Genomic DNA, 27,316 nt, shown 5'->3' on the forward strand with positions numbered 1-27,316 from the left:
CTTTCCTGCTCAGTGCGGCAGGTCATGTTTGAGCCAGAAGGGATTATTGAATAGGCAGTGTTATGTATTTAAAACTCAGAATCTTTAAAAAAGTGTCTTAAAATGTCTAAACTTTCTATAAAAGTTTTACTAGTAAAATGGGAAAGTTGAACATGAAGCCAAAAAAGATCAAATAATGTGAAGAAACAAAGTGTGAAATAGTTTCTTCATCACATTTGTCATCAGTGACACTGCTTGACTGATAATCTGATATTTAATGATACGGACTAGCTTTATACGTCAAAGCGCTGATATATTTAACACTCACTTCCTCTCTCTCTCTCTCTGTCTCTCTCTCTCTCTCCCCCACCCCTCACCCCAACCAGATGACCTGGAGTTAAGTGAAGAAGGCAGTGAGAGCAGGGTGGTGGCTCGCAGGGACCTCCAACCAGACACAACATGGGGGCCCTACCCAGGAATGCTCCAATCAGAGAGCAGCGCAGATGATCAAGAGACAGAGGTGAGGGCAGTGTTGGATGGTTCACTTATTATGTATTTAACCAAATATGTGTTTTTAATGCAGTAGATTATTAATTAAATACAGTTGAAGCATTCCAAAGCAACATCAATACATCATGAGTGCATACATGGGTTAAATTCATATATACAAATTACAGTAAGCCATCAACTTCATTTCATGAGACTAAAATGGATACAAGTTAACGGTTAAGAAATCAAACATGTGAAAGAGAGTGAAAACATAAACAAGAAAAGGAATATAAATCTAAAATAAAGTGTATTTTATGCTAAAAAAAAAGTTTGAAGTGAGTTTGAAGTTCATGTTTAAAGATTGCAGTGCTGTGAGCTGCTCTCAGATCCTCAGGCGGTCTGTTTCAACAGCTCGGAGCAAGAAATGTAAAACCCACCTCACCAAAAGTTCAATTAAAAGACTCCACAAGACCCAAAGGGGGGCTTCTAACTTCATATTGCAATCCTGACAGATAAAGTGTTTTATAAACTAGTGAAAGACTTTTCAAATCAGTACAAACACTGAAGATCAAGCAGATTTTAAAACAGGTGTAATGTGAGTTCTCACTTGTGAGGCTAGTTGTTGCTGAGCTGAATATGGGACAGATTAGAGGGAAGTGTCAGCATAACAATCCTCATTAAATTGACCACAGTTACATATATTATGGTCCATTATGAACTCTGCCTGTCTATATAGTGAGATTCCTGTAAGATACAGAGTCATCGTTAAAGGAATCTTCCTCATGATAGACATGAGCAGAGTGTTTGGTCCAGGATTATCTAATCATCATCATCATCATTATTATTATTATTAGTAGTAGTAGTAGTAGTACATTAGTTGTAGTAGTAGTACTAGTAGTGGTAGTAGTGGTAGTAGAAGTAGTAGTAGGAATAGTAGTAATAGTAGTAGTAGGAATAGTAATAGTAGTAGTAGCAGTAGTAATAGTACTAGTACTAGTACTAGTAGTAGTAGTAGTAGTATTAGTGTTATTATCTCAAACTCAGGGCAGCAACAGGTGAGGCCTGCAGTCACGGTAAATGTTATAAATTAGCAGTAACAAGTCATTACAATATCAGGTAGAACACAGGTAAACAGATAATTTAACATAATTAAATAAGTAATAATACTCAAATAAATCACTATGCTTTTTGATATTCAATCAACAGTTTTGATGCTCCATTGATAATTCAAAGTCATGTATGGAGCAGAAATGGCAAACGTTCTCCTCGCTGAAGCTTCTCCACCGTGACGATCTGACATTTTCTACTGCTGATCGAACCAAACATGACATTCATGATTCATTCATTATTCAAAAACTAGTTGACAGATTAATTAATAATTTTTAAAAACAGTTGTGTAGTTTAAGCCCGATATTTTTGGCTGATTTATATTATTATATTACCTTTTGGGTGCTTAATTAGGCAAATAAGGAATCATTATTTTTAATGGTGAACAAAAAGAGACTCTGCAGATGAAGTGATAGTGAGAATAATTGTTACCTGCAGCAGTAAATAAAGACATTAAAAAAAGTACTTGGAGTGGGACCATGAGGCTTTATTATAATACTGTATATGCTGCAGAGCAGACATGTATATGCTGACGTTGAGGCTGAATTGAGAGTCCAACTGGTTGACATGATTTCAATTGCAAAGGTCAAAGGTCAGTGGTCGGATGGTCGGATAACAAAGAGAGACGAGTAAACACCTTATCACGTATGTGTGTGACAGCGATTGGAAATGAAAACAGCTGTGTGTGTGTGTGTCTTTATATATATGTATATGTGTGTGTGTGTGTGTGTGTGCTTTCTTGGGAACAGTGTGTGGGACCGGATGGAGCCCTATCAGAGGCTGGGTTTGTGCATCATGTGCAAGTCCATCTAATCATATGATACTGATGCTGGGAGAGGCTTCCTGGCACGGAGCACAAACTCGGACAATTGCACAAACACACACACACACGCAGGGTCAGACACGCGTACACACACACACACACACACACACACACACACGCACACAAGCATTCCTACCTAATTTCTGTAATTCTACCTTGCTATACCTGCTTTCTTTGTCTCATCCTCAGTCATTTTTTCACTCCTGACGCCAAGTGGAGCTCAATAAATTTCAGTCCGGCTCAGCACAGTTTAACCAGTTCCTGTGTGGATCCAGACCAGTTCACATCGAGTTCACAGCTAGTCCAGCAAAACCCAGAGTTCATACTTCCTCTCTTCTCTTCTCCTCCTCTTCTCTTCTCTTCTCTTCTCTTCTCTTCTCTTCTCTTCTCTTCTCTTCTCTTCTCTCCTCTCCTCTCCTCTCCTCTCCTCTCTCTCTCCCTTTCCATTCCATCCTCTCCCCTTTCCTCTCTCCTCCTCTCTACTCTCCTCTTTTTTTCTCCTTTTCCGTTCCATCATCTCTCCTCTTCTTCTCCTCCTCCTCTTCTCTCCTCCCCAGCCCTACCCAGACGTCCGCCTGTCTTTTATCTCCACATGGCGCCATCCTCCTGGACAACAAACCCCAGTGATTGATTCCTGCTTGATAGGCTCTCATTTCTAAGATTTCGTTTATTATCAGTGAGGTTCTGAGTGTACAGATAGATGTCTGTGTGTGTGTATGTGTGTGTGTGTGTGTCAATGCACGAGCACTCGCTGACACACACATACACACACACATACACACACTCACCCATCACCTTTTGTTCTTCCCCTCCCTTCCGCTGCCCATACCGTCCTGTTCCTCCTCTAAACTGTAAAGTCTGTCTCTTCTTTTAAAGGCTTTGCATTCATATGGAAAGCATTTTTAATACCCATTTTCTCTCTTCTTCCTCATTTTCTGCCCCCACCCCCCCTTCAACCCCTCCACCCATCCGTGGGCTGAAGGAGGAGATAGACCTTCAGTATCTGCTGGAGATAGTGGCCATAATCTCACATTCCTCCTCCTGTGTTTCTCCCCCCTCCCCCTGTCACTCCACATCCTCCCCCCCTCTATCCATCCCTCCATCCCTCCCTCGTGGGTCAACAGGGGTCAGGGCTATCCTCCTCACTGTGTTGAAGAGGAGAAATCTGCTCATCTCCTGGTGCTCTGCTTTAAAGCCACAGTCCGCATCTCTTCATCGGTTATTAGAAGGGATCCAAAAAAAGGGCAGATTTTAAGGATGAGATCACTTTACCACTTTATCAGCTTTTTATTTGGATACAATAGTACTCTTTATACTAACAGGAAATGATGCAATATGATACAATGCAACTGTAAAACTCAAGTCTCCATCCACTCACAAATATGTTTTTTTTTTCCTTCTTCCTACAGTGGGATGTTTGAGCTTCACTGTGCAAAATGATGTATGTACAGAGTTTGACACTATAAAGCTGTTTTCATATTTATCTGCTGTAAGTAGAAAGTTTCCCCGTGCTTATTAAAGAGCAGTTTTTTAAGGGGCAGGACCTATGAGTCATGATGCAGTATGCAAGACTGAGACTCCAGTGACACTGAGAATTAACTTTTTTTTTCAATATTTGTATATTCATAGATAAGAGATTCCATTTGAAGGACTTTTAAAGAGATATTTGATACTTTTTTGTGGAAAACACATTAGACACACATTATTGTTCCAAATCTACTTATATCTACTGTACTTATCTTCAGGGGATCTTTAAACTTAACAAAGTGACCGCAAAATGTTTTTAACAATTCAACAGATATTTTTTGTTTTACATTATCATTCGTTTTTACCCCTGCCATGAGCAGGATTTCCTATATTCTTTGGCATTTTACATCAATAGATACATCACAGCAAAATCAAAGTTTATGTAGTGTACAGACTGACTGTTTTGAGTTTACTTTAGTGTAAGGCTTTTTAAAAATGTTATTATATATTAGTTGACAGTTTTTAAGGGTAAAACCTGCAAACTGTATGTATTTGAAAGATTCCGGGCTCGTGTGTAAATTGTAAAGGCACATAAAATACAAGGCTAGGAGCACCCTGTTAGCTGATTGGTTATTGCACATGCCACATAACAGCAAGGCCCCGCTTTGATTCTGAATTAAGGGATAAATCTAATCAAATAAAAATGACTCAAAACAAATTAAAGCAAATCATACCCAAAGAGAAACGAACATTTATATGAAATAGCTCTGTAGTCTCCGAGGGTTTTCTAAAAGTTGACCTTTTGATGACATCACATCTACTTCCTCATGAGTAGTTCTGTGAGCCTGTTAATCTATCGAGCACCTTCCTAACCTGCATGCTGAAGGTCTTATCATCACTGTTGCTATAGATAAAGTTGTTTTTGTTAGCAAACAGGATTTGACCTCACAAATGATGAGTGAGTTAAATCAACACATCTTCGACGCTGTCTGGATAAAACATTTACATGTGTTTAAGTGGCTTCTCTGTCATTATATTTCAGCTGACTCATCAAACCACTGACAAGAACACTCCCATTAGGAGCCATGTTTCATCACAATCATTTCCATCTCTTCCTCTTGACAAATTGATATTGAATCGAGGTCAGCTGGGCCTGTTCAGCAACTTCAGTCCATTTAAATAGTTTAATAGCATCATGCAGTACACATGTATGTCAGAATCTAAAGAGCTTATGTTATTTGTCATATTGTCTTTACCTCATTTTGATATTATTGCACACATTCCCAAAAGACAGTGAAGGGTTTAACTCTTCCACCAACATCCCATCCACTCTGTGATGACTCCTGTTAACCATACAGCAGATATAGTGTTAATAACATCATAACACCATCAATCATCAGCTACATCAACAGGGACTGATGAAAAAACACAAACAAATTCTTTCTATCCCCTCCAGACATGTTTTAAGACAATAATTTGTGTCCTACATGGTTTTCAAAATGACATTGAAAAGCTACAGAATCTGATGCAAATATTGTTCATTTCATAAGTTTTTCCCTTCCTCTTTCACTATAAAGTCCATTCTCAGTGTTTGTTAAACTCAGATTTAAGGTGAGCCTTCTTCAGCATATTAATGTAAATACATAAAATCGTATAATAGGATTTTTTTAATTGAAAGTGGAAAAAATCTGATGTAATGGCTTTTCCATTGCTCATCCTTTGCTCATTTCCTTCTGTTGTCCAGCTTCCTACTTTAAACATACTTTCAACATCTGCTCACTTCAATATGTGGAAATTTCCTGATCTTTCCCAGCTGTCTCCTCTTCCTCACTTCAATCTTACTCATACTACCTGTCCTCCTCAGTCCTCAGGCTTTGCCCCTCCTCCTCCCAATCTGAGATTGGTATGGCCCACTTGGCAGTGCTGCCCCTTCCAGCGTCGCCCTCTCTCTCTCTCTCTCTCTCTCTCTCTCTCTCTCTCACTCTCACTCTCTCTCTCTCTCTCACTCTCACTCTCACTCTCACTCTCACTCTCTCTCTCTCTCTCTCTCTCTCTCTCTCTCTCTCTCTCTCTCAACTTCTCTCTCTCGACAAATTTGCTTCTTATTTGGCCCGGACAGATAAGCTATCAGTTTAATATGAGGCCTACTCAGCAACACAACTAGATGGGGAAGCAGTCTGGATGTGCACAAGTGTATGCGCACTCAAGCAACACACACACGCACACACACACACACACATTCACACAGAGACATGTGAAGCTCAATGGCTTTTATTTTTTCATCTGAAATATTATACACTTATATGTCTTTGATGTTGTCATAGAGTGTGTGTTTGTGTGTGTGTTTTGGTGTGGGTGGGAGTGAGTTTGTCAGTTCTGAGAAATCAGGGTGGGGCAGAGATAGAGAGAGAGAGAGGGGCATGAGATCCAGTCCTCGCTCTCCCTCCAACAGATCTCCTTCATTAGATTAGCGGCGTGTTAACTGGCCTGTGTCATATGGAAATCCTGCCATTTGCATCTCTTGAGAAAGAGGCGTAAAACCATTTATCTATTTAAATATATTCTGGCTGATATGGCTGTTGGACTTTAGAACAGGGTATAATAATGTTTACTGATCAACTGATCAGCTGGCTGCTGATTCCTCACAGTTTTTGGTTGAGTGAGCAACCAGGTCCTACCCGGTGAGCCTCCCATGGCAACCCAGGAGCGAGCACGCCACCGCCGCCGCTCCTCTGATTGGATCGCATATAACAAATCTGATATTATATCTGCTCTCCTTCTGATTGGATCCTGCTTTAATTAACTGATAGGGCGAGCGCATATGATTGGACCGAAGTTGCAGGATTGTTGTGAAATTTCAGCTGAGATGAAGGAGGAAAAGGAGGTGAAACAGTGATGATGCTGAAAAGGTTTGCAAACACAGAGTTTAGTCACATCTGTTGCATCTTTTCAAAGGACAGATGTCCACAGCAAAATCTCAACACCACCACCACCACCACCACTGGAGAAACTCCTCTTACAACATGGTTCCTATTGTTCTCCCTCCTTCAGCAGCACCCAGCAGTTCACCCCACCCCAATCCTGTCTTTCCTGGAAAGGCAGCCTGAAGGCACGATCCTAGAAGGAGCAGAGTAGGGGAGTTCAAAGCGTTATCACGCGCCGAACGTCTTTTCATCATGTTTTAGAAACAAGCATTCGCACTAATCCCCCAATAATCTCTCCAGGAGAACTGGGGCGATAAGGCGCGCCACCCACGGCTTTTCAAACACTTTTTGGGTAGTCTCTTCTCACTCTCTATCTCTCCTCCCCTCTACCTCCTCTACTCTCCTCTCTCCACTTCCTCGTTCCCTCGCTCCCCTGGAAGGACGAGTGAAGGTGATCGCCGTCTCCTCCTTATTCTCTCTCAAGCTGTTTTCTTCTTTGCACGCGTGTGTGTGTGTGTGTGTGTGTGTGTTGACTGAGCTGGTTTGTTTACATCCTGATTCCGATCTTTATGTTTTATCTGGATTCATCAACAGTGTTTCTCTGCCTCTCTGTTTCTGTTTCCTCCGCCCATCAAAGTAGAATGTTAATTAAAACGATGCTCCTTCAGAACAAATCGATGATTACGATGAGTGTTGAGACACCGTCTGCGATGCCCCCCAGAAGAATGCTATACATCAGTGTTCTCTGAGGAACAAGAACAAGAGTTTTCCACTTTTAAAGACCAGTAAAAGAAAACACACACATCCCAATTTCTGTCCTCGGAACCACATTTTTCTCTCCTTGCACTGAAGCATATGTATAAATGTATCCCAATGGATTTAGGACCCCCCCCCCCACTGCATTACAGTGCACTAGCTAGCACACAGTGATATCACAGGTCAGAGGTTTCAGTTTCAGTTGGCAAAAGCCAAAAGCATGTAGTTGTGGTCTATTACCGTCTCCTTAGCAACACATTTTGGATCAATTTTGTGGAAACTATTTATTAGGTTTGCAACTAACAATTATTTTCATTATAGTCTGTCTACTTTCTATTTCTAAAATGTGAGATTTAGGAAGCTGGAACCAGAGATTTTTGGTACTTTTTTTCTTAATAATGGCACAAAATGATTGATATCACCTAATCGAGAAATGTCCAAATTATTCCATAAAGGTTCATGTGGCTGCAGGTTTTCTTTCCAACCAAGCAGGAGCACACCAGGCTTGACTTATTTAATCAGCTGATCTCAGTCTTCAGATAGCTGATTGGTCGAATCATGTGTGCTCTTGATTGGTTGGAACAAAAACCTGCAGATACACAGTCCTTTATGGAATAGTTAGGACATGCCTGGTCTAATCGATTCATTGGTTAATCGTTGGGGCTCTACATGCTAACTTAGTATTATTTTAGCAATCCCTTACACACACACACACACACACACACACACACACACACACACACACACACACACACACACACACACACACACACACCTGATCAGAACAGTCTTCACCCAAATTCTGGGTATAACAGGTCCAACTTAGCTACCGTCTGAATCTTTGTGGTCTTCCTAAGCAGAGTGAGTTCCTCAGTTGTCATGGTGATGATTTAGATGTTGGATGGGTTAAAAGTTAATGATGATACATTGTGCACATACCAATAAGCATTATATTATAAAGAACAGTGCTTGCCAGCTTGGTGCTCAACAGTTTTTCTCCAATCTATTTGGTTTGTCAATCTGATAAACACAGACTCAATGCAGCCATTGGCCAGACGTGTGAAGGTACCATGCTCACCACTATAGAATCTAAATATGTTAACTGCTGTTTTGCTCAAACATGGACTCCAATTCTTTTCTAGCAGCTAAACCCTCATCATTCCTCTGCTGATGGACGTATTGCCTCATAATGTCGCCCCTGTGCATCATGGCCGTGAGGAGAGCCAGCCTTTATCTGCTGTGATTTCATCTGAGCGCTCCATATAGGCTATACCTCTACCTCCACCTGTCGTATAACTTGCCCACATCATGACAGTAGCTGTCTGTCTTTCAGTCAATCTGGCCCTGACAGAAGAGCCTATCACCCAGAGAGAGAGAAAGAGAGACAGAGGGGAGGAATGATTGGAAAGAGGGGAGAGAAAACAGCCAAGAAAGATAAAATACTGATAGACAGAATTCCAGCCAGGCCAGAGAGGAAGAGGAAACAAAAGAGACCCGAAGAAGAAAAAAGAGGGAAAAGGTCCATCAACTGAAACAAAAACACGAGAGACAGAAAAAAAGAAATATGAGAAAAAAAGAAAGAGAGGTGAGACCAACGTGAAAGAGGAAAGAGGAGGGTTAGACAAGAGAGAGAGAAGGGGGGAGGGTGGAGGTGTTCATCACTCAGTGGGAATGACTGGCTGGTATCTGCATCTCCCTGTCATCTGCACCGGCTTCTGCAGGGTGGAGGAGGAAGGAAAGAGGAGGAGGAGGTGTAAGAGAGGAGAGAAGAGGAGAGGGAAAACCTCTATCCTCTCTATCTCTGAGCCTCATCTCCGGCAGTTCAGGAGCCCGCTTTCCAAGAGTGCCTCATTTTCAAATCTCTTATCTCGGCCCCCGTTTTAAGTATCGCAGTTTTATATTTTTACATGTCATTTGCATGCAGCTCATCAAACCTGGCTCCCTCTATTTTTTTTTTTTCATTTTTTCTTCTTCTTCTTCTTCTTCCTTCCTCTGGGAGGTGTGTGCGTTCTCAAGGGAATAAACTCTCACTCTTCCATGTACTGTATTTACAATATTTGTACCTCGTGAGCAGAATATACAGCGTAAAAAAAAGAAGAAAGTATCGTGTGTCTCTGTTGAATGTTGGAGAAATGAAAGAAAAAACTCAAAGCATGAGTGCAACAGAGGTAAAATGTGTGCGTGTGTGTGTGTGTGTGTATGTGTTTGTGTGTGTGTGTGTGTGTGTGTGTGTACGAGCGAGGCGGATGAGAGTAGGTTTCTGATTTTTATCTGCCTTCCTTTTCTTCTTTGTATTTTTGGAGGATTCACACAGTGACCTCTTTGTTTGGGACAGTGAGTACACCCCTCCAACCCCCTGGACAGGGGGGAGAGAAACCATTTCCTGTAGAGATAGAAAGAGAGAAAGAAAAGAGAGAGAGATAGGAAGGAGGGGCGGGCAGACAGAGGGGAAAGGAATGAGAGTTTGGGGAGAGAGGAAAAGAGAATAAGAGACTAAGAAAAGAAAGAAAGAAAGAAAGAAAGAGGTGTATAAAAGAAAGGAGGCAGTGCAGGAGAGACAGTGAAAGAGGAGACGGGAGGAAGAGGGTGATATTGGATGATTGAATGAATGATTTTAGTGAGAGGGGTGAATGAATGAATGATGGTTGAAAAGGTCAGGAGAGGAGCAGGGTGGAGCTTTAAGTTCCCAGCAAGAGAAGCTCCAAACATGTGAAACATTTAATGCTGGAGATGTTTTTTCTATCATTGATTAGTTTGGACTTTTTTTTTTCATCGATCAATGTCCAGATTTCAATTTTTTCATTTTTCTTATGTTATGTTATGAAATTTGAAAAGTGAAAATGCACAATGATTAATACAGTGATAAGGGAGAGCAGAGTGTTCATTCATAAACTTTACCAAGTGAATGTGGTGTTATTTAATCTAAAGATGTGATGCTGTTGGCGTAGATCAGAGACAATATCAGATATTGATCACAATCATTTAAAAAAAGTCTGTTTATGTAAAAAGAAAAGAAATGGAACATAGGCCAACATGTTTTTATCAGTTTTGTTTTATCTCACAAATATTGATATTAGCCTTAAAAAGCAGTGTCAGTCTTGAGTGGTTGGCCAGGCTCTACAGTTAACTAATGGAGCCACACATTGAATGTTAAGGCTCAAAAACTACTAAACAGTATGTTGAAAGTTGGCATCAAATATATTAAATCTTATTTTCAGTCATTATTAATCAGAGAGCTCCTGGTTAAGTCAAAATTTTGAGCAGTGGTGTCAAACATACAGCCCGCGGGCCAGAACCAGTCCGCTAAGGGATCCAAACTGGCCTGCTGGATAACTTTGAAAAGTTTGAAAATTACATTTTTCTGCTGCTTTTTTCCCACCCTGACAATGAATACATATTGTGGTCATATTTAAAACATTCATATATTGAACATTGTACAAAATAATGTCAATCAGTGGCTTCTGAAAATAATCTGAAAAAAACTGATATATAATATTGTTGAAATTGCACTAATTTTTCTTAACAAATCTCAGCATGTTCATCTGTTTTGTAAATAGATGGTTTATTAAAATAAAATATATATATTCTTTATTATTTATAGGTTATTATGCAATGGTTTTACTGGTCTGACCCACTTGAGATGAAATTGGGCTGCATGTGACCCTTAAACTAAAATGAATTTGACCCTCCTGATTTAGAGAAACTTATGATTAGACAGTAACATGTGACATCATCATCAGGTGCTGTAAATAAACTTGAAAGACATTTAATTCTAATGACGATTGTTTTGGTAACTATATTAAAAAAAAGTACTTGTATCTGTATACACAATAAACACTACATAAGTAACCCTTGTAAAAGAAGCTTTTTGAGACATTGGCTGCATCACAGAGGAAAATAACAAAGACTAGTTGTGTGTGAGGTGTTCCACACACACTGTCTTGTTTACTTATTTGGAAATGATCTGCACGTTTTACATTTAATGACTGCAGGTCTGTGCCCGTTCAGAGCATCACAGGCCAGTGTAAACTATATTAGACAATGTGTAACAGTACACGCCATTGAGACATAGATGTGCTAGATGTACCAGTGGTGATTTGCATATACAAACACTTATTCCCCTGTGGTAGCAGTAAAACTGTGGCCGTTGACAGCTGTAGAGAGAAATCTTAATCTGCTCATCTGCAGGGTAGGGTGGTGGTGAAAGGGGTGAGGGAGGGGGGAATTTTTTTTCTCTATTTCCTCCCCTTTAATTGAAGTGTGTGTGTGTTTGTGTGTGTGTGTGTGTGTGTGTGTGTGTGGCAAGGCAATATGAGATGAGAGGTTAGACATTGGGGTTAGGGAAAGTTCTCTGCTGCCCGTCGTCATCATCATCATCACCATCACTGTTTGGCTCCCCAGAGAAAGAGAGAGGGAGGAAGGGAGAGGGAGGGAGAGCGAGGAGCCATTCTGATACTGAACGAGGGAATGGAGGAAGAAAATGAAGAAATGAAATCAGCCTGGCATCATTTGCATTCAAGTTTTATCGGCATAGGAGGAGGGCGTTTTTAGGCCTGATAAGGAGAGGGCGTCGCAGGCTGCGCTGGAGGTGGGGGGAGGGGGGTTAGTGGAGGTGTGTGCCTCTGTGAGTGTGTGTGTGTGGATGTGAATGTTATATGTGAACTGACTTTGGCAAAAAGAAGGTGGCTCTGGAGTTCAGTTGGTGTGTGTTTGCATTGACACACACACGTGAATGTTGCAGCAGCTATAGTGAGGACTGAGCGTTGGGGGGTGGGAATGGTGTGTGTGTGTGTGTGTGGTGGGTGTGTGTGGGAGCGGGAGCGGGGGGTTAATATCAGACCAAATAATTAGATTCACTATCGTCTCGGCGGCAGCAGTGCGGGGATCAGGCAGATTAAAGCCGGGCTCGGGGCTGGTTAATATTCATGAGGGGACCGGGGTCCGGGCGAGGGGCTTAGACTGCGGCTCAAAGACTCTCCTCCGGCTGATGGGGCTTAAGGCAGTGCTCTCAACCAAGATGGAGCTCTGCCGGGGGAGGCCTGACATCCCAGTGATAGATGGAGGGCTGGGTGGATGGCGAGGGCAAACGAGGAGGAAGAGGAAGGTGTGGCGCTGAATACACCTGCAGCTTCGTGGATCTGTGGATCTTTATTTGAGCTTGTAGTTTTAATATAATGCAGGAAACTTGACAATTCTCTTAAAAAAAATGTAGCATCTATTTCCATCCTGACACTTGTAGTCTCCCAATATCCACCATTTTTTCTCCTCAGACTGTTTTTGTAGGGGAAAACACATGTGATACATGAAAACTTCTCAGTGATACCAGTTGAGAGCAGAGCATGTGGGCCGTCAAGTGGCTCGGTAGTTTGTTTAACGATAAAATTACAAATCATTCAAGATATTTAACTAGAGCGAATCACGTTATCAGAAGATGAGGAAAGCAGAAAAGACCATCAGCAAAAATTCAAATTAGTCAGGAAATCTGCTGGATTGATTTGTGGTGTGATGTGAAGCAGCTGCTGTTTGTCTGACTCCGAATCTCAAACTGGCGGCCCACCAGAACATTTCATTAGTCAAATCTGACCTGTAAATGACATTTTTAGTTCGCCTTGATTCTTCACTCCATCTTTTATTCCTGTGAAATCATTTCATTTTCTAGCAAGTCTATGAAATAATTCCACGTTTAATATTTGACATTATGTGTGATCTACTGCAGTGCAGTGCAGTATAGTGTAGTGTATATGATAACTGAAACTTAAGAGAAGTTTACCAGGAGACAGACAGTTTCAAAGTAGGTAGACATTAACTCCAAGATTAACCCTCATCACCTAGCTAATGCTAAACATGTGGTTTGTTTTTTAAGGATTTTAAACCCTACATCAATTACTGTTTACAGCTATGACACCTGTAGATCAGTGTAATGTTGTGAAACCATTGGCAGTGACTTTGTCTTTATGCACATGTGAGACAAACAAAACTTGGAGGCTTCAAGTGTTCACATCACATTGTGTAAGTTGCATACTGGAACACGATTGGCTCTGCAGTTGTTATGTGTGGCTGTGGCTCAGAAGGTAGAGTGGTCGTCCAGTCCACCAATTGGAAGATTAGTGGTTTGATTCCCGGCTCCTCCAGTCCACATGTTGATGTGTCCTTTGGCAAGATACTTAACCCCAAATTGCTCCCTGCACCAATGGTGTGTGAATGGGTGTGAATGTTAGTCTCCCCTCTGAAGAGCAGGTTGGCACCCTGTGTGGTAGCTCCTGTCATCAGTGTATGAATGTGTGTGAATAGGTGAATGGGACATGTAGTGTAAAAGTGCTTTGATTGGTCAAAAAGACTAGAAAAGTGCTATATAAGTACATTTACCATGTCACAATTCCTGATTGTAGGCTGACACCTTAAGGTGAACAAAGAGGAACTCTTCATAGAGAAGCTCAAACATCCAACTGAAGGAACAAGAAGAAAAACATATTTTTGAGTGCAGGAGGACTTTAATGTTTTGGACGCTGTCAGATAGTGACGTGGTGTTTTCTAGCAGTTTTGTCATAACATCGAACACACATGAGTACTACTGCATGAGTTTAGGTTCTTTTGTATATTTATGTATTTTGTTCTGACATTTGATATAATACACCGATAAACAGTTTCAAACAGTTGTCAGACTGTTTGTGTGTCCAGACACGTTCCTCGGGTCATTTTAGTCACTGAGATGGGCGTCAGACCAAGACAAGTGAAAAGAATTCTGATAGCATCCGGTGGCTACTCTGCTCTCCTTAACTCACCCTGAAATCTCTGGCACCTGCTGTCTCTACTGGCCTGGTTAATTACACACACACACACACACACACACACATTCCAGGTGTGATCTGGCCCCCTGCCTCTCTGATTCTCATTATCTTGTCATGAAGCGGTTTTACATGTGTGTATTTGTGACTGTAAAGTAGCATGTGTATCTTGTTGCAGGTTGATACTGTAGATGATCTAGTATTGCAAGTCATGTTTGGTTAAGTTTTCTCACAGCCTGTAGATATAGGTGCATGTAGTGTAATTACATGCGACTGTAGCTGCTGTAGTGTTTCCTGAATCCTGAATGTGTCCAGAGGCTGACCCCCCACCCCTCCCCGAAATAAAAACATTATACTTCAGTCCTCCAGGCTTCCTGTCCTCTCATCTGATCCTGAGCCACACTTGGCTGGAGGGTTTCTCTCTACTTGACTCTGCTTGTTTATGCCAGGGCCAATATAAGATTAGGAAAGTTTCTGGAATAAAAAAAAAAAAACATATCACAAAAATTACAGTATTTATCAGTGTCCACAGAAATGAGTTATTCTCTAAACATCCTGGGGAGTCATTTAACCGGCCAGACTTCAGATATATAAAGATGAAGGGAATTATGAATCAATAAGCTCTCAGAGATACTGTAAGTCATGTTTATTTTATCCTACAGTTGTCCTAATATTAATACAAATATGTTCATGTGACTGTGGTCTGAGAGGAAGCTTCATCAGGGAAAAGTGGACAATATTGACTTTTAGTAAACAGGTGATTGATTTTCATATCAGAAAAGAGGAAGAGTATGAATCAATATCAAAAAATATTTTTTTTAAATCAGTATATTTTTTTATCTTTGAAGGAACAAGTGTGAATATGTTTCATTCTAATTTGCTTTGTATATCTGCGTGTGTCTGAGTGTGTGTGTGTGTTTTCCACTGGCGCGCTACTGAGCTCTCCCCATTGCCCTATCATGGTGAATTCCAAAGCCGTGGCCGTGATGAATTAGTCTGAAACAAATTAGCAGTACTTACAGCTCAGACGGCTCCAGCATTGGGTTACAAATTAAAACAAAAGCAGCCGTATCTCCACATCAGCGCTAGTTCCCCATGAAATACAATACGCTCTGCCTCAATCTTCCAACGTGCAACAGACTGAGAGGCTTCCTTCTTCTCTTCTCACTGTCTTCCCCAAACCGTCCCAAAGACAAATGTCCATCTTCCTCAGGTGTTTCAAGCTTAGTTGTTAGGCTGCGACGGTATCTGTGTCTGACTGATCATGTATACTGTAATGAAGGAAAGGTGTTCAATCCAGGTAAAGAGGCATTTTAATGGAGGGATGTAACATGTTGATCATTGCAGTATTTTTTTTTATTTATCTCCACTAATAATATCTTCCCATTTAGGTGAATATCTAAAACCAGATTTTGATTACATTTGGTTGAGAATTGATACTGATTATTTAGCCCAATCAAACTTATTCACAACCTTTTTGATTGGGTCCCCTTATATCCAAGAAATACCGTCTATTCAACATTCTTGTCTTTCATTTGAATTAGAGCCTGACCGATAAACTGACGATGTGACCACCAATGAATGATGAGAAACTGAAGTGTAATGTCGAAGCAGAGTAGAGGTTTCTAGCACAACTTCCAAGGTGGATGGAGAAGGGGAAAAAACTGGAAAAAATGAATTAGACAGACAGGAGGGCAAGGGGAGTATCCAATAAGAGACATGGGTGACCTAGCCCATATTGGTAGATACCACATCAGCTGATACATATCTGAATGCACATAATTGGTTATTTTTTGTGTATTTGTTTCTGCTTTTTAACGACACTATTTAAATACTGTTTGTAATGTGTTTTATGATTACCCTGATGAAGGCTATGAGCCGAAACGCGTTGGTCTAACAATTAAGTTGTTCTGTAGACTACAAGTGTCGAAATGTAGTCCACCAGATTATTAGTAGTGAGGTTTATTTTGTCATGTGTAAAACCTTCAGCACAGGTCACAGTTATAAAACCAAAATACATTTAATGAACTCTATCAAAATGTTCATTTATGTAATGGGTTGTGTAAAGAAAATGGGCAAATATATCAGTCAGATTTAAAAAAACAAAAAACAGTGCATCTGTTATGTCAGTGTTGGAATCGACCCCAAATGTCCTGAATCTATTGGACTATCAATTGAATGTGTTTAGTCCTACAGAAGTGAAACCGCCCACATCTAGAGAAATGTTTTTTCCTTCTTCTTTCCTGTCTTGTTTATCACCTCTTGAATCAACTTGTGCCCCCTTGACCCTCCCAACACCCACACCGAGCCCCACTGTTTTACCACAAATCACATACATCGTACTGTAAAGCTAACTACGTTGCAAACCATGCTGCCTATCATTATTCCAGGAAGCCATAGGTTTCCATTCATTTCTATCCAGTATGGAAATCAACTAACCAGTCGGAAGTGTGATATAATTTGAGAAGTCACCACGTATCCTTAAAGTATGCAGACTTGAGTTTAGGTCACATCGCATACTTTCAAGAGTCTTCTAATACATATTCATAATGTACGAAAGTGAGTGAAAACCATTGATTAATACGATGAAATACATCCAAAAATCTAAAACTGTACTTTTCAATGGTAAATGAATCTAGGATTGTATGAGCTCTCAGAGTGCTTTCTGCTTCTTTGAGGAAGGAGGATTTGGGGAATATGGTGAACCAGGTTTTTGGCAGTTTGTTACCGATGGAATAAATGGAGGTCACATATATGTACAGTTAGCATGCTCTTTAATCTGGGGAGTCCTTTTCTTGGCCAAATACATGAATTGTGGCAGTTTGAAACACACTGTCTGTTTTATGCTACTGCTGATTTTCCACACCCATGGTTTTCCTCCCAGAAAGTCAGCGATACATCCTTGGATTTATTTTCACTCATCAGCCTTTAAATGCAGCAGTATAGATTAAAAAGTAATAATAATAGAAAGATTAAATTGCTACAATATAAAGAAATAGAGCAGAGCATACCATCATGTCAACTCTCACTCTCACTGACAATCAATAATGATTGTAAGTGTTCAGTAGGACTCAGGTCCAGCACTAAGTGGATGCTGCCACCTGGTGGACATGTACTGTACTGCATCACATACTCGCATAGTGGGTTTGATAAAGACGTTCAGCCACTGCATGTACACTGATACATTTTCAGTGTTTTAAAATGTTGAATTTGTTATAAATTAGAAGAATAGATCTCTTGTACATTCATTTTCATCTCTGAAATTGGAAGTTGGAAGAACAGAAAGGTAAAGGTGCAGTTCCTGTGCATGTATCAATATGCTTAGATGTTGTTTTCTTATAAATTTAACATTTTCATGAGCCGCAGTTGTGTGAATTCAGAATGAGCTCATTCAGTATGTTCCCCTTTATGATGCTCCAAGATATCCCTGCAAGCTAAACACACATCCACAGTGTGTTTATGCTGTTTTTGCACGTGAAGATATGTCTAAAGTTGACTTTTCGCAGCATGTTGCAGTAAAATCAATTGAGCATGAGTTGAAAGTAGCAGACTGTAGTACTGTGTGTGTCATGGAGACATGGGATAAGCAGAGGGAATGCTCCTGGTGCCTCAAATGAACAAAGACAAGATTGTACTGACACAGGTGTGTGTGTGTGTGTGTGTGTGTGTGTGTGTGTGTGTGTGTGTGTGTGTGTGTGTGTGTGTGTGTGTGTGTGTGTGTGCGTGCGTGTGCATAAAATATGTGTATTCTCTCTCTCTCTCTCTCATACCTCCACATACAGACACAGTAGATGTTGCCTCTCCAGTCTTTGTCCGTTGTATCCACCGTGGATCTTATTATGGCAGCGGGCTGAATAGCAGCCTGTCGACCTCATCAGATCTTCTTTCTCTTTCTTTTCTTGTCTCACTCTCACTCTCTCTCTCTCTCGGGGTCTCTCTCCCTCTTTTATTCCCTCTATTTCTTTCTTCTCTCTTCTCATTTATTGTGCGTGTGGCTTTGTTCAGCCCATGCTCCCCTCATTTCCTCATTTCCTTCTTGGGTTGTAATCATCCTCTGCTCGATGGCGGCCTTTTTTTTTTTTATAAGCGGGTGTACCATTGGATACACACTGGACACACACTGGACAGTTCTGTGTGACTGTTTACTCACAATTGACAGCAATTAATGCTTGGATTTTTGTGATTGTCTCCTGGTTGACACACATAATGAAGTCCTGCTAAAGAGGAAAATGAATACTTAAAGTGATAATGGCACTTGTTTGAAGAGTGTGAGAGTCTTTCTTATTTCATTTGACATGTTTCCATTTGAAGAAAACATTGAGGACATGAAGCAATGTTGAGAGAAAAGCATCAACACACAGGGAATCAGTTAAGGACAGAGTGACCGTTTGATTGACAGGATGCCTCACCAGTGTAGAGGTTGTGTGGCTTCTAGAGTGTTTGAAGCTGTCCTAGCAGCCCAACAGTGTCATACTTGAAAACTTTATGTCCAGATGAACAAAAACCTTTTTTTTTGTTTTTATTTAATATTTAGGCAGGGGTGGGTTTTAAAGAGTTTCTCTACCATTTTTAAAGGAATTGTGAATTTCCACAAATTTCTATGTGTTTGTTTTGTCCGACCAACAATCAAAAACCCAAAGTTATTTATTTTAGCAAATCACATGTGAGATGCTGGAACCAGAAAACATTGCTTCATAAAGTAAATTGATCAATTATCAATATTGGTGTCAATGCATTTGCATACAGTTGACTTGTTTTGGCACAAATCAAGACCTACACTGACAGTGTATTTGACATTTGTGTAAAATCAAAACAATCATTTCATGGTGGTATGGGGGGGGGGGGGGGGGACTAACATATTGACAATTAAAGAAAATAAAAGGGACCTTTAAATAATGCATTTTCTTTATGATATACTATACAGTACAATTTAGTAGTGAGTGAGATGAGTCTGACCTTCACGTCATGTTTATTCCTCGTCTTCTTCATTCTGCAGGACTGCAGGTGGACACTGGTGTGCGAGGATCCAGATTGTTGGATGAGCCATCTCCCTGTGACCTCTGACGCCTCTTCTGCCAACTGTACCATTTATAGCCAAGGTGAGATTTGCATGAATATGGCTCACTTTGGTGTCTGATGTATATTCTTGCAGTGCAGGCTCACAATTTTTCAAATGTGTGTTAAACCAGCAGTCAGGTGTCCATATGAACAGTAAAATCAAGCAATTCCTCCTGTTGATACTGACTATAAAAAAGATCTCCTTCAAATGTGCTTTCAATGGAAGTGATGGAGGACAAAATACACACAGTCATTTAAAAGTAGATGTGTAGCTTATATTCAGCTTCAGCAATATGAGTTAGTCATATAAAGTGTATATCTGACACATTTACATTCTTTTTAGCATCAAGTTCCCTCCCTCTCCCTGTGTTTATAGTATAGTAACAAAAAGAGGGACTTTGGCACTAAAAGGACTAACGTTGAAACATAAAAGACTTGATTTGACTCATTTGGACGCTAAAGCTTCATATTAGCTTCACATCAACTTTTAAATACATTTTTACACAGATGGAGGAGAGTGGATTTTGTCCCCCATCACATACATTATAAGTGCATCATGAAGGGATCTTCTAATAGTCAGTATGAACAGGAGGAATCACATTAACAATGGTTGCATTTCAATCAGGTGTGTCAGTCACAGGGCTCCTGATTGTTCTCATTAATGTTATTAATTCCAGCTTTGCTTGTCCTGCTCTAATGAGCCAATCACAGTTATGTGTCTGTGTGTTTTCAGGTGAGGAGCTGTTCTGTAAGGTGACCAGAGAGCTTGCAACCGGTGAAGGGCTCCTGGCCTCCCTGTTGCCTCCTCCCACCAACTCCTCCTCTCCCATGGACCAGCTCTCCCCTCCACTCAGCCTTGTCACCCAGAAACAACCTGTGGTGAAGGAGGAGCCGCTGTACCCAGCAGCTCTGCACTCAGACATCCAGCTCCTCCCACAGCAAGCAGGCATGGCCGCCATCTTGGCTACTGCTGTTGTGAATAGTGAGTGTTGTTTTAAAGGCATGAAAATAAGTTTTTAATTTGTTGGCAATGTATTTGGGCCTTTTAATACAGTAGAGTGTATGTACAGTATTTTCAAGTAGGATATAATTTGTACACATAAAATATGAGCTATAAGGTTTCATGCTTTACATTACTTTCCTCGAGTCAATCAATCAAACTGTCTTTATTTAGCACCTTTCATACAGGCTAATGTAGTTCAAAGTACTCACAGTTGATGGACAAGCTGATAATAAGACTGAACAAGTGTAGGCCAAGAATAACATTAAGAGAAGGAGCAAAAACCAATACATGTGAGAGAAAATAAGAATGATAAAAATGTTTAAATCCATAAGAAAATAATATGCAATAATAACAGAAAAAAGTTAAATAAAGGTTAAAATAAAAAAAGGTTAAAATAGAAACCTTGTTGTGTTATCTTTGTCATTCATAGTACTGTAATATTAGCTAGTCAATTCCCCATTTGTCTTAAAGTTGTAATATTCTCTTTGGCCACAAGATGGTGCCACAGGTCTTTATCAGCCAGTATCACTGCTCAGCTTCTAACTGCCACCACTTAAAGATTCCTACTGGCCTTGAGCCGTGTTGACGTCTGCGGCTGATGCTGAGCAACATGTACAAACACACTTTTGTTTAGACTGTTGGTAATCAGTCTAGATGATTACACATTCCTAGATCTGGCAACATTGCAGCAATAATTGGGAGGTGTCAAAAATAACTCAGCTGATAAGATATGCGATAAAGCTGACTTCTAGCTCTATAACCTTTTGCAATGTGTTGCTCATAACAATGCAATGCCTGTGTGTGTGTGTGTGTGTGTGTGTGTGTGTGTGTGTGTGTGTGTGTGTGTGTGTGTGTGTGTGCCCGACACTGAATGGCTGTCTTTTTGTTTAGTCAAGTGACCCTAAATGTATGTTCTTTTGATGTTTCAGAGGACATTTTCCCGTGCAAGGACTGTGGAATCTGGTACCGCAGTGAGAGAAACCTGCAGGCCCACCTCATGTACTACTGCGCCAGCCGACAGAAGCAACCGGCCGCAGCCTCGTCGCCGCCACAGGACAAACCCAAGGAGTCCTATCCCAATGAACGTATCTGCCCCTTTCCACAGTGCAACAAGAGCTGCCCCAGTGCAAGCTCACTGGAGATCCACATGCGCACACACAGCGGTGAGAGCAAGATATTTACATAGACTAAACATGCAGAGGTCAAAACATTGATGCAGACACATGACCAGTGTGCTTTTATTGACCAGTTCGTTAGTTGTGATAGATCATAGCTCACAGATTTGACTTATTTTCCTTCTCTATCCCTCCACAGGCGAACGTCCATTTGTCTGTCTCATCTGTCTGTCAGCCTTCACCACTAAAGCAAACTGTGAGCGCCACCTTAAGGTCCACACTGACACACTCAATGGGGTGTGTCATGGCTGTGGATTCGTCTCTACCACAAGGGACATCCTCTACAGCCATCTGGTCACCAGCCACATGGTTTGCCAGCCTGGATCTCGTAGTGAGGTCTACTCTCCAGGACCAGGCCTTCCTAAGCTGCCTCTGTCCACTGGTAAGTCACACTACCATCATCATCAGAGAGTTTTATCACTTGATGTGATTCTATAGACAATGTTATCATGTGTCAGGATTTAGGACTGTTGATCAAGGTTTTCACATGTTTCAACTTCAATCAGGACCAGACATTGGTCCTGACTTTTCAAATCCATGTACATGTAAGCGACTAGGACAGTTAATTAATTCTGACTCTCTTCATCAGGTCTCAGTCCAGGGGATTCTGGTGTGGTGCTGAAGTGTCAAGTCTGCGGTCACAACTCTGACTCCCCCGCCCAGCTTCAGCAACATGTACGAACCCACTTAGAGGTCAGGGTCCCAGCTGAAAGGAGCCCCACCCCACGCCAAAGTACCCCATCATCAGTTGACCAATTCCAGCTCCAGCCATCTCCCTCAGAGAGGGAGCCCCTAGCATGTGTACCTAAGCCAGACTCATCCAGCCCAGGCGCAAATGGTGGCTCAGCCACTCCGCGAGGCTGCAGTTCCCCTGATGCCCCAACCACCAACCTAAAGATCAAAGAGGAACCTCATTCAGACTCTGAGACAGAAGAGCAGCAGATGGAAATTAAGGAGGATAGAGAGGACGAGGTTGATGGAGAGGAGGGTGACCAAGAAGCCGCAAGCAAGACACAGGAGGAGCCAGTTGCTACCTCCTCCTGCCGGGCATCAAATTCTCCTAAGAGTCCAACAGCCACAACTGTGAAGGCTGAACCAACAAGTCCCACCCCTGGTTCTAGCCCAGCTCATGTGGGAGGTGCAGGGTCAGTTCTCCCAGGAGGAGCAATGTTCTTGCCCCAGTACATGTTTAACCCTGAGGCAGCGATATTGCCTCAGGCCTCAGAGATCCTGGCCAAAATGTCAGAAATGGTCCACAGTCGTCTGAAACAGGGCCAGACAGTTCCCCAGAACAACCCAGCCACCTTTTTCCCTTCTGGACCGACTGCACCTACAGCTACAGCCACTCCACCTCACAAAGGAGCCACTTGCTTTGAGTGCGATATCACCTTCAATAACATCAACAACTTCTATGCACATAAGAGGCTGTACTGCTCCAGTAGACATCAAGCAGATGGTGCATCCTCAGCTTCAGGCCCAGGATCAACAAGGGATGCAGGCCCAGCCACTGCTCCGTCCAGCGGGGCACATGGATCATCAGCATCTCCTCAGGGTGGAGCAGCAAGCAGAGCAGCCTCAGCCTCTCCTACTGACTTGGACCCTGCTGCAGGGAGCGGAACAACAGAATCGAAGAGAGTGGTTGAAGTGAAGTCAGAAACTCCTGTGGTAAAAGAGGGAATATCATCCTCTTCTGAAGGGGAAGGTGGAGGTGGTAGTGTGGGAGGTGGAGGAGGAAGAGCAAGCGAAGGCAGCCAAAGTCCTGCCAGTGGCTCTGCAGAGGACCTGGAAGATGATCCCAATAAAACCTTTTGTGTGGCTTGCAACATCCGCTTCAGTCGTCATGAAAACTACACTGTTCACAAACGCTTCTACTGCGCGTCACGCCACGACCCATCTAACCATCGATCCGTACACATGGCCAAGGCAACCACCACAGCAGCCTTCCTTCCCCAGCCCATCCGCACACGCAAGAGGAAGAAGATGTATGAGATTCACATGGCCAGGACTGAAGCCTTAGCTAACGCTGCTGCAGCTGCCGCCGCTGCTGCTGCTGCTGCCACTGCTGCTGCCTCCGCCCCGTCCCCCTCTGTACTCGGTTTGGCAGTGAAGCAAGAGTTTTCTCCCAGTGGGGCAGGCAGCTCAAGCCCCGAAGGAGATGGCCCAATTGACCTGAGCAAAAGGCCCCGTCTGAGAGAGGCTCCACGGCACGGGAACAGCAGTGTTCTCCCTGCTCTGCCGCTTACCGACTACCACAAGTGCACCGCCTGCAGTATCAGCTTCAACAGCATTGAGAACTACCTGGCTCATAAAACCTACTATTGCCCCGCCACCACCCTCCAGCCCCACACAATGGAGCAGCTGCACAGGCTCAAGAGATCAGCCTCTACCTCGCCCAAAAGCAGGTCTCAACAGGAGCGCCAGGATCTTTTGCACCCTATGGAGGCTAAAGCCCTACCCGCTGAGTGGGTCGCCCAGGCTCAAGGGTCATCATCCAGTCCCTCTGCCTTACCTGCCTCTGATGCCACATCTTCTCCCCATACAGCTACCACACTTGCAGCCATCCCAGGAGCTGGAGCCAAAGGCGCTGGTTCCTCTCAGATGGTCTGCCCATACTGTCCTAACAGGCCCATCACCTCTGATCTGATGGAGCACTTCAAGACCACCCACGGCCTGGTTGTAACTATTCAGCCACCCCAGGAGGCCCTACCCCAACCAGGCAGTGCGGTTAGCCGCAGCCCCAGCCTTAGCCCAAGGGATGGCGCTGCAGCAACCACCTCCACCACCCCAACTGGGCAGCCCAGACTGGTCTCTCGAGTTCACCGAGACAGCATCAACGGGCAGACAAGGAGTGGTACAACTTCTCCCTCCTCTCCAGTGGTAAATGGCAGCCCTTCAGGTGGGGCTGGATCACCTACGGCCAGCTCACCTCTGCCCATGTCCCCCTCAAGGGCTCCCTCTCTAACTTTGTCACCTGTGCCTGAGGTCCTGAGGGAGACAGTGGGTTCATCCCTCCTTCCAAACAAGGCCACACCAACCACGGCCTCCCATCCCATCCCCGCGTCCCAGCCTGCTCCCATTCCCGGCGCTAAAACCCCAGTGATCTCCCCAGTCCAGAACGGTAACTCCCGCTTCTGTCGGCTGTGCAACATCAAGTTCAGCAGCCTCTCCACGTTCATAGCTCATAAGAAATACTACTGCTCTTCCCACAGCGCTGAACATGTTAAGTGAACTGAGTCATTCTCTTCTCCCTCTTCCCTCTTTCCTTTTCCCCTTTTCTTCTTGAGTGGAGATTTTTCTTCATTCAGTTCCAAGAAGCTCAGATGTCCCTCTTCTTCTGCCAGTCCTCCCATGTGGGTGCCAAAGCGGCACTCAGCTGGCAGGATCATGAATGACTGTTACTCACCTGGCAGGGCCTGATGCCCAACTGCTCCAGAGCAGAATTTGCAGGTGGTGTTACTAACATAAAGTAACTGATATTCCTCCTTCTATGGGTCAAAGTTTGTAGTACACTAAGAGCTGATACAGATGCTACGTGGCTCTCCACCTGTCTACCTGCACACGCTGGTGTGCCCCCGTCCCCTAGATCACTCTCTGTCTTCATCCCCCTGCCCCACATTGGACACCTACCACTCCCAGGCCTCACAGTATGTTGCATTATGGGACGTTAAAAAGATCTGTCAACAACCTCTTTTCTGTCTCTCTGTTGAACCGAGTTGTTTATAATGGCAGTAATTAGATTTGGACTGTTGGAGGCATTTCTGACTGATGATGATACAGTAACGATAATGCTGATTATGATGGATCTTCAGTCTTTTCTATAGCTATTGATGTTTCAGACCTTAAAGGAGGAATCATTTCTCTTGTGTGGAAAAGACTTGATCATTGTTAATGTTTTTATTATCTGTGCATAGTGTATGATGTCTAAAAAAAAGAAAAAAAAGAATTCTATATGCTTTTGGTTTCAACACTGGCTCTTTTTGCTTACTAGAAAAAGCTAAAGCGTTTTTAGCTGGAAAACAAATATGTGGTATCACAATGTTACTAATTACTGAAGGATAATATTTCAAAAATGGACAGTTTTTTTTCTTTCATACACACAAATTTTTATTTTCTCTTTAAAATGCAAGGGAGAAAAAATGTGAAATATTTATCTTTTAGTCCTCACTGATTTCATGTCAACAGAAAACTACCTACCTAGTGTCTGAGAGTATTTGTATTTTTTATTTGTATATTTTTCATACTGTTGGAAGGAACTGTTTGGATCTGGGTATGTTGAAGTGTATTTTCTAAGTGTAGATATGTAATATCTTCTCACAGTAATCACTGGGATCACACTGAACTTTGTTATCACGTAAAGCAGTTTGTGTTGTTTCTGTCGTCTTTATTTGATGGTGAGGTCTGGCAACCAGCACTATTTAGTTTTATCTCCTCTTGTACCTTTACAGATCAGAAACATGATTATATCAGAACAGCTTCTCACATCAGAAAGTTGAGTTGAGAGTGGATTCTCATACTGTTGCTTAATACTTTGGTGAGAATGATGAAGCCTCCCAGACTTTAGGGTATACAAAAATCTAAAACAATGTTAAGTTACCAGCTGCATATCATCCAAAATGTGACCTTTGAGGACACACAGCTTTACATTATTTGTTGCAAACCTGTCATTTCAGATGTACATACTAAGGGATACACAAAACACATCACTGCTTAGGGGTTTATACACATCTTAAAAGATGTAGTTTTTCTTTTTTAATGATTGTGTTTCTGTCCGGCAATGAAGGCGTAGCAGGGAATAGTCCCATCTTAGTATAACACCTCACACAGTAGGGTAAAGCACATATGTAATAACCACTTATCGTGGCCCATGGTGTGTGTGAGGGAGAGAGAGTCTGTTTTCTGCTTCTTTCAATTTGTTGCTCTTTTACTTGCACACACATACTCACACAGAGTTTACGCCACATGTTCCCATGCTGCTGTTGCAGTTGCAATACAGTGTTAGCTAGAACTGTGAAATACTTTTTTTTTTCTCATCTCCAATATTGCATACTTACCGATGTAAGGCTCATACGTTTTTTGAGGCACAAACTTCATTGTTTATCGAAGTTGTCAACAGGCAATAATGCGTCCTGGTGTTGAATTCATTAAAAATGGTAATTTCTTCTCCCAAACAATAGAAAATCAACATTTCCTCAGGATTTTACTCCTCTACATGTGCAGGAGCATCTAAAACTGCATTTGGACCATCACGGGACACTAAAACTCCCGACTAATGATATAGTTATGAGTGGGATAGCAGATGTGAAAGCTTAATTGTAAGTTCTGAGGCCAATTCTCCCATACTGAAAGGATTTCTCTGTTAATATCAGTCCAACTGTAGACCTACCAACACAAGGCAGATCTGGAACCCTGTTTATTATCAGTAGTAGCATTAAGGGACCCACACTTACACCTAAAGGAAGTCAAGTCTTCACAACTCCACAGCAGTGATGAGGAATGTTGTCATGTTAAAGCTGCATTAATTGATTCTTTTCTTTTTCTTTTCTGGGGGTTGGGGTAGTTGGGGGGGGCAACAAGAAGCTGTAAACACAACATTGACATAATATCACATTTTGAAGTTGTTATGACCAATGTGGGGGGGGGGGGCATATTTGCACATATGGCAGGCTCAGAGCCATCCGGTCCCCTTTGAGCTCTATTTTTGGTCTCCACCAAATCCTGAGAACGATATGTAGCTCTTTAGCTGCTAAATG

The 27,316-nt window shown here is 42.2% G+C and overlaps 1 protein-coding gene across 1 annotated transcript in view; it reads left to right on the plus strand.

Annotated features, from left to right (window-relative positions):
* Nucleotides 1–27,074, plus strand: part of zfpm1 (zinc finger protein, FOG family member 1) — a 107,625-nt gene extending 80,551 nt beyond the window's left edge. The window contains exons 4-9 of the mRNA XM_053319189.1: nt 366–499; nt 19,327–19,429; nt 20,122–20,370; nt 21,321–21,554; nt 21,706–21,948; nt 22,156–27,074. Coding sequence (XP_053175164.1) covers nt 366–499; nt 19,327–19,429; nt 20,122–20,370; nt 21,321–21,554; nt 21,706–21,948; nt 22,156–24,794 — 3,602 coding nt within the window. The 3' untranslated portion in view covers nt 24,795–27,074. The remainder of the gene's footprint in view (nt 1–365; nt 500–19,326; nt 19,430–20,121; nt 20,371–21,320; nt 21,555–21,705; nt 21,949–22,155) is intronic.
* The last annotated feature ends 242 nt before the right edge of the window (nt 27,075–27,316 follow it).

Source organism: Scomber japonicus, chromosome 5, assembly GCF_027409825.1.
Source record: "Scomber japonicus isolate fScoJap1 chromosome 5, fScoJap1.pri, whole genome shotgun sequence".
Taxonomy (NCBI): domain Eukaryota; kingdom Metazoa; phylum Chordata; class Actinopteri; order Scombriformes; family Scombridae; genus Scomber; species Scomber japonicus.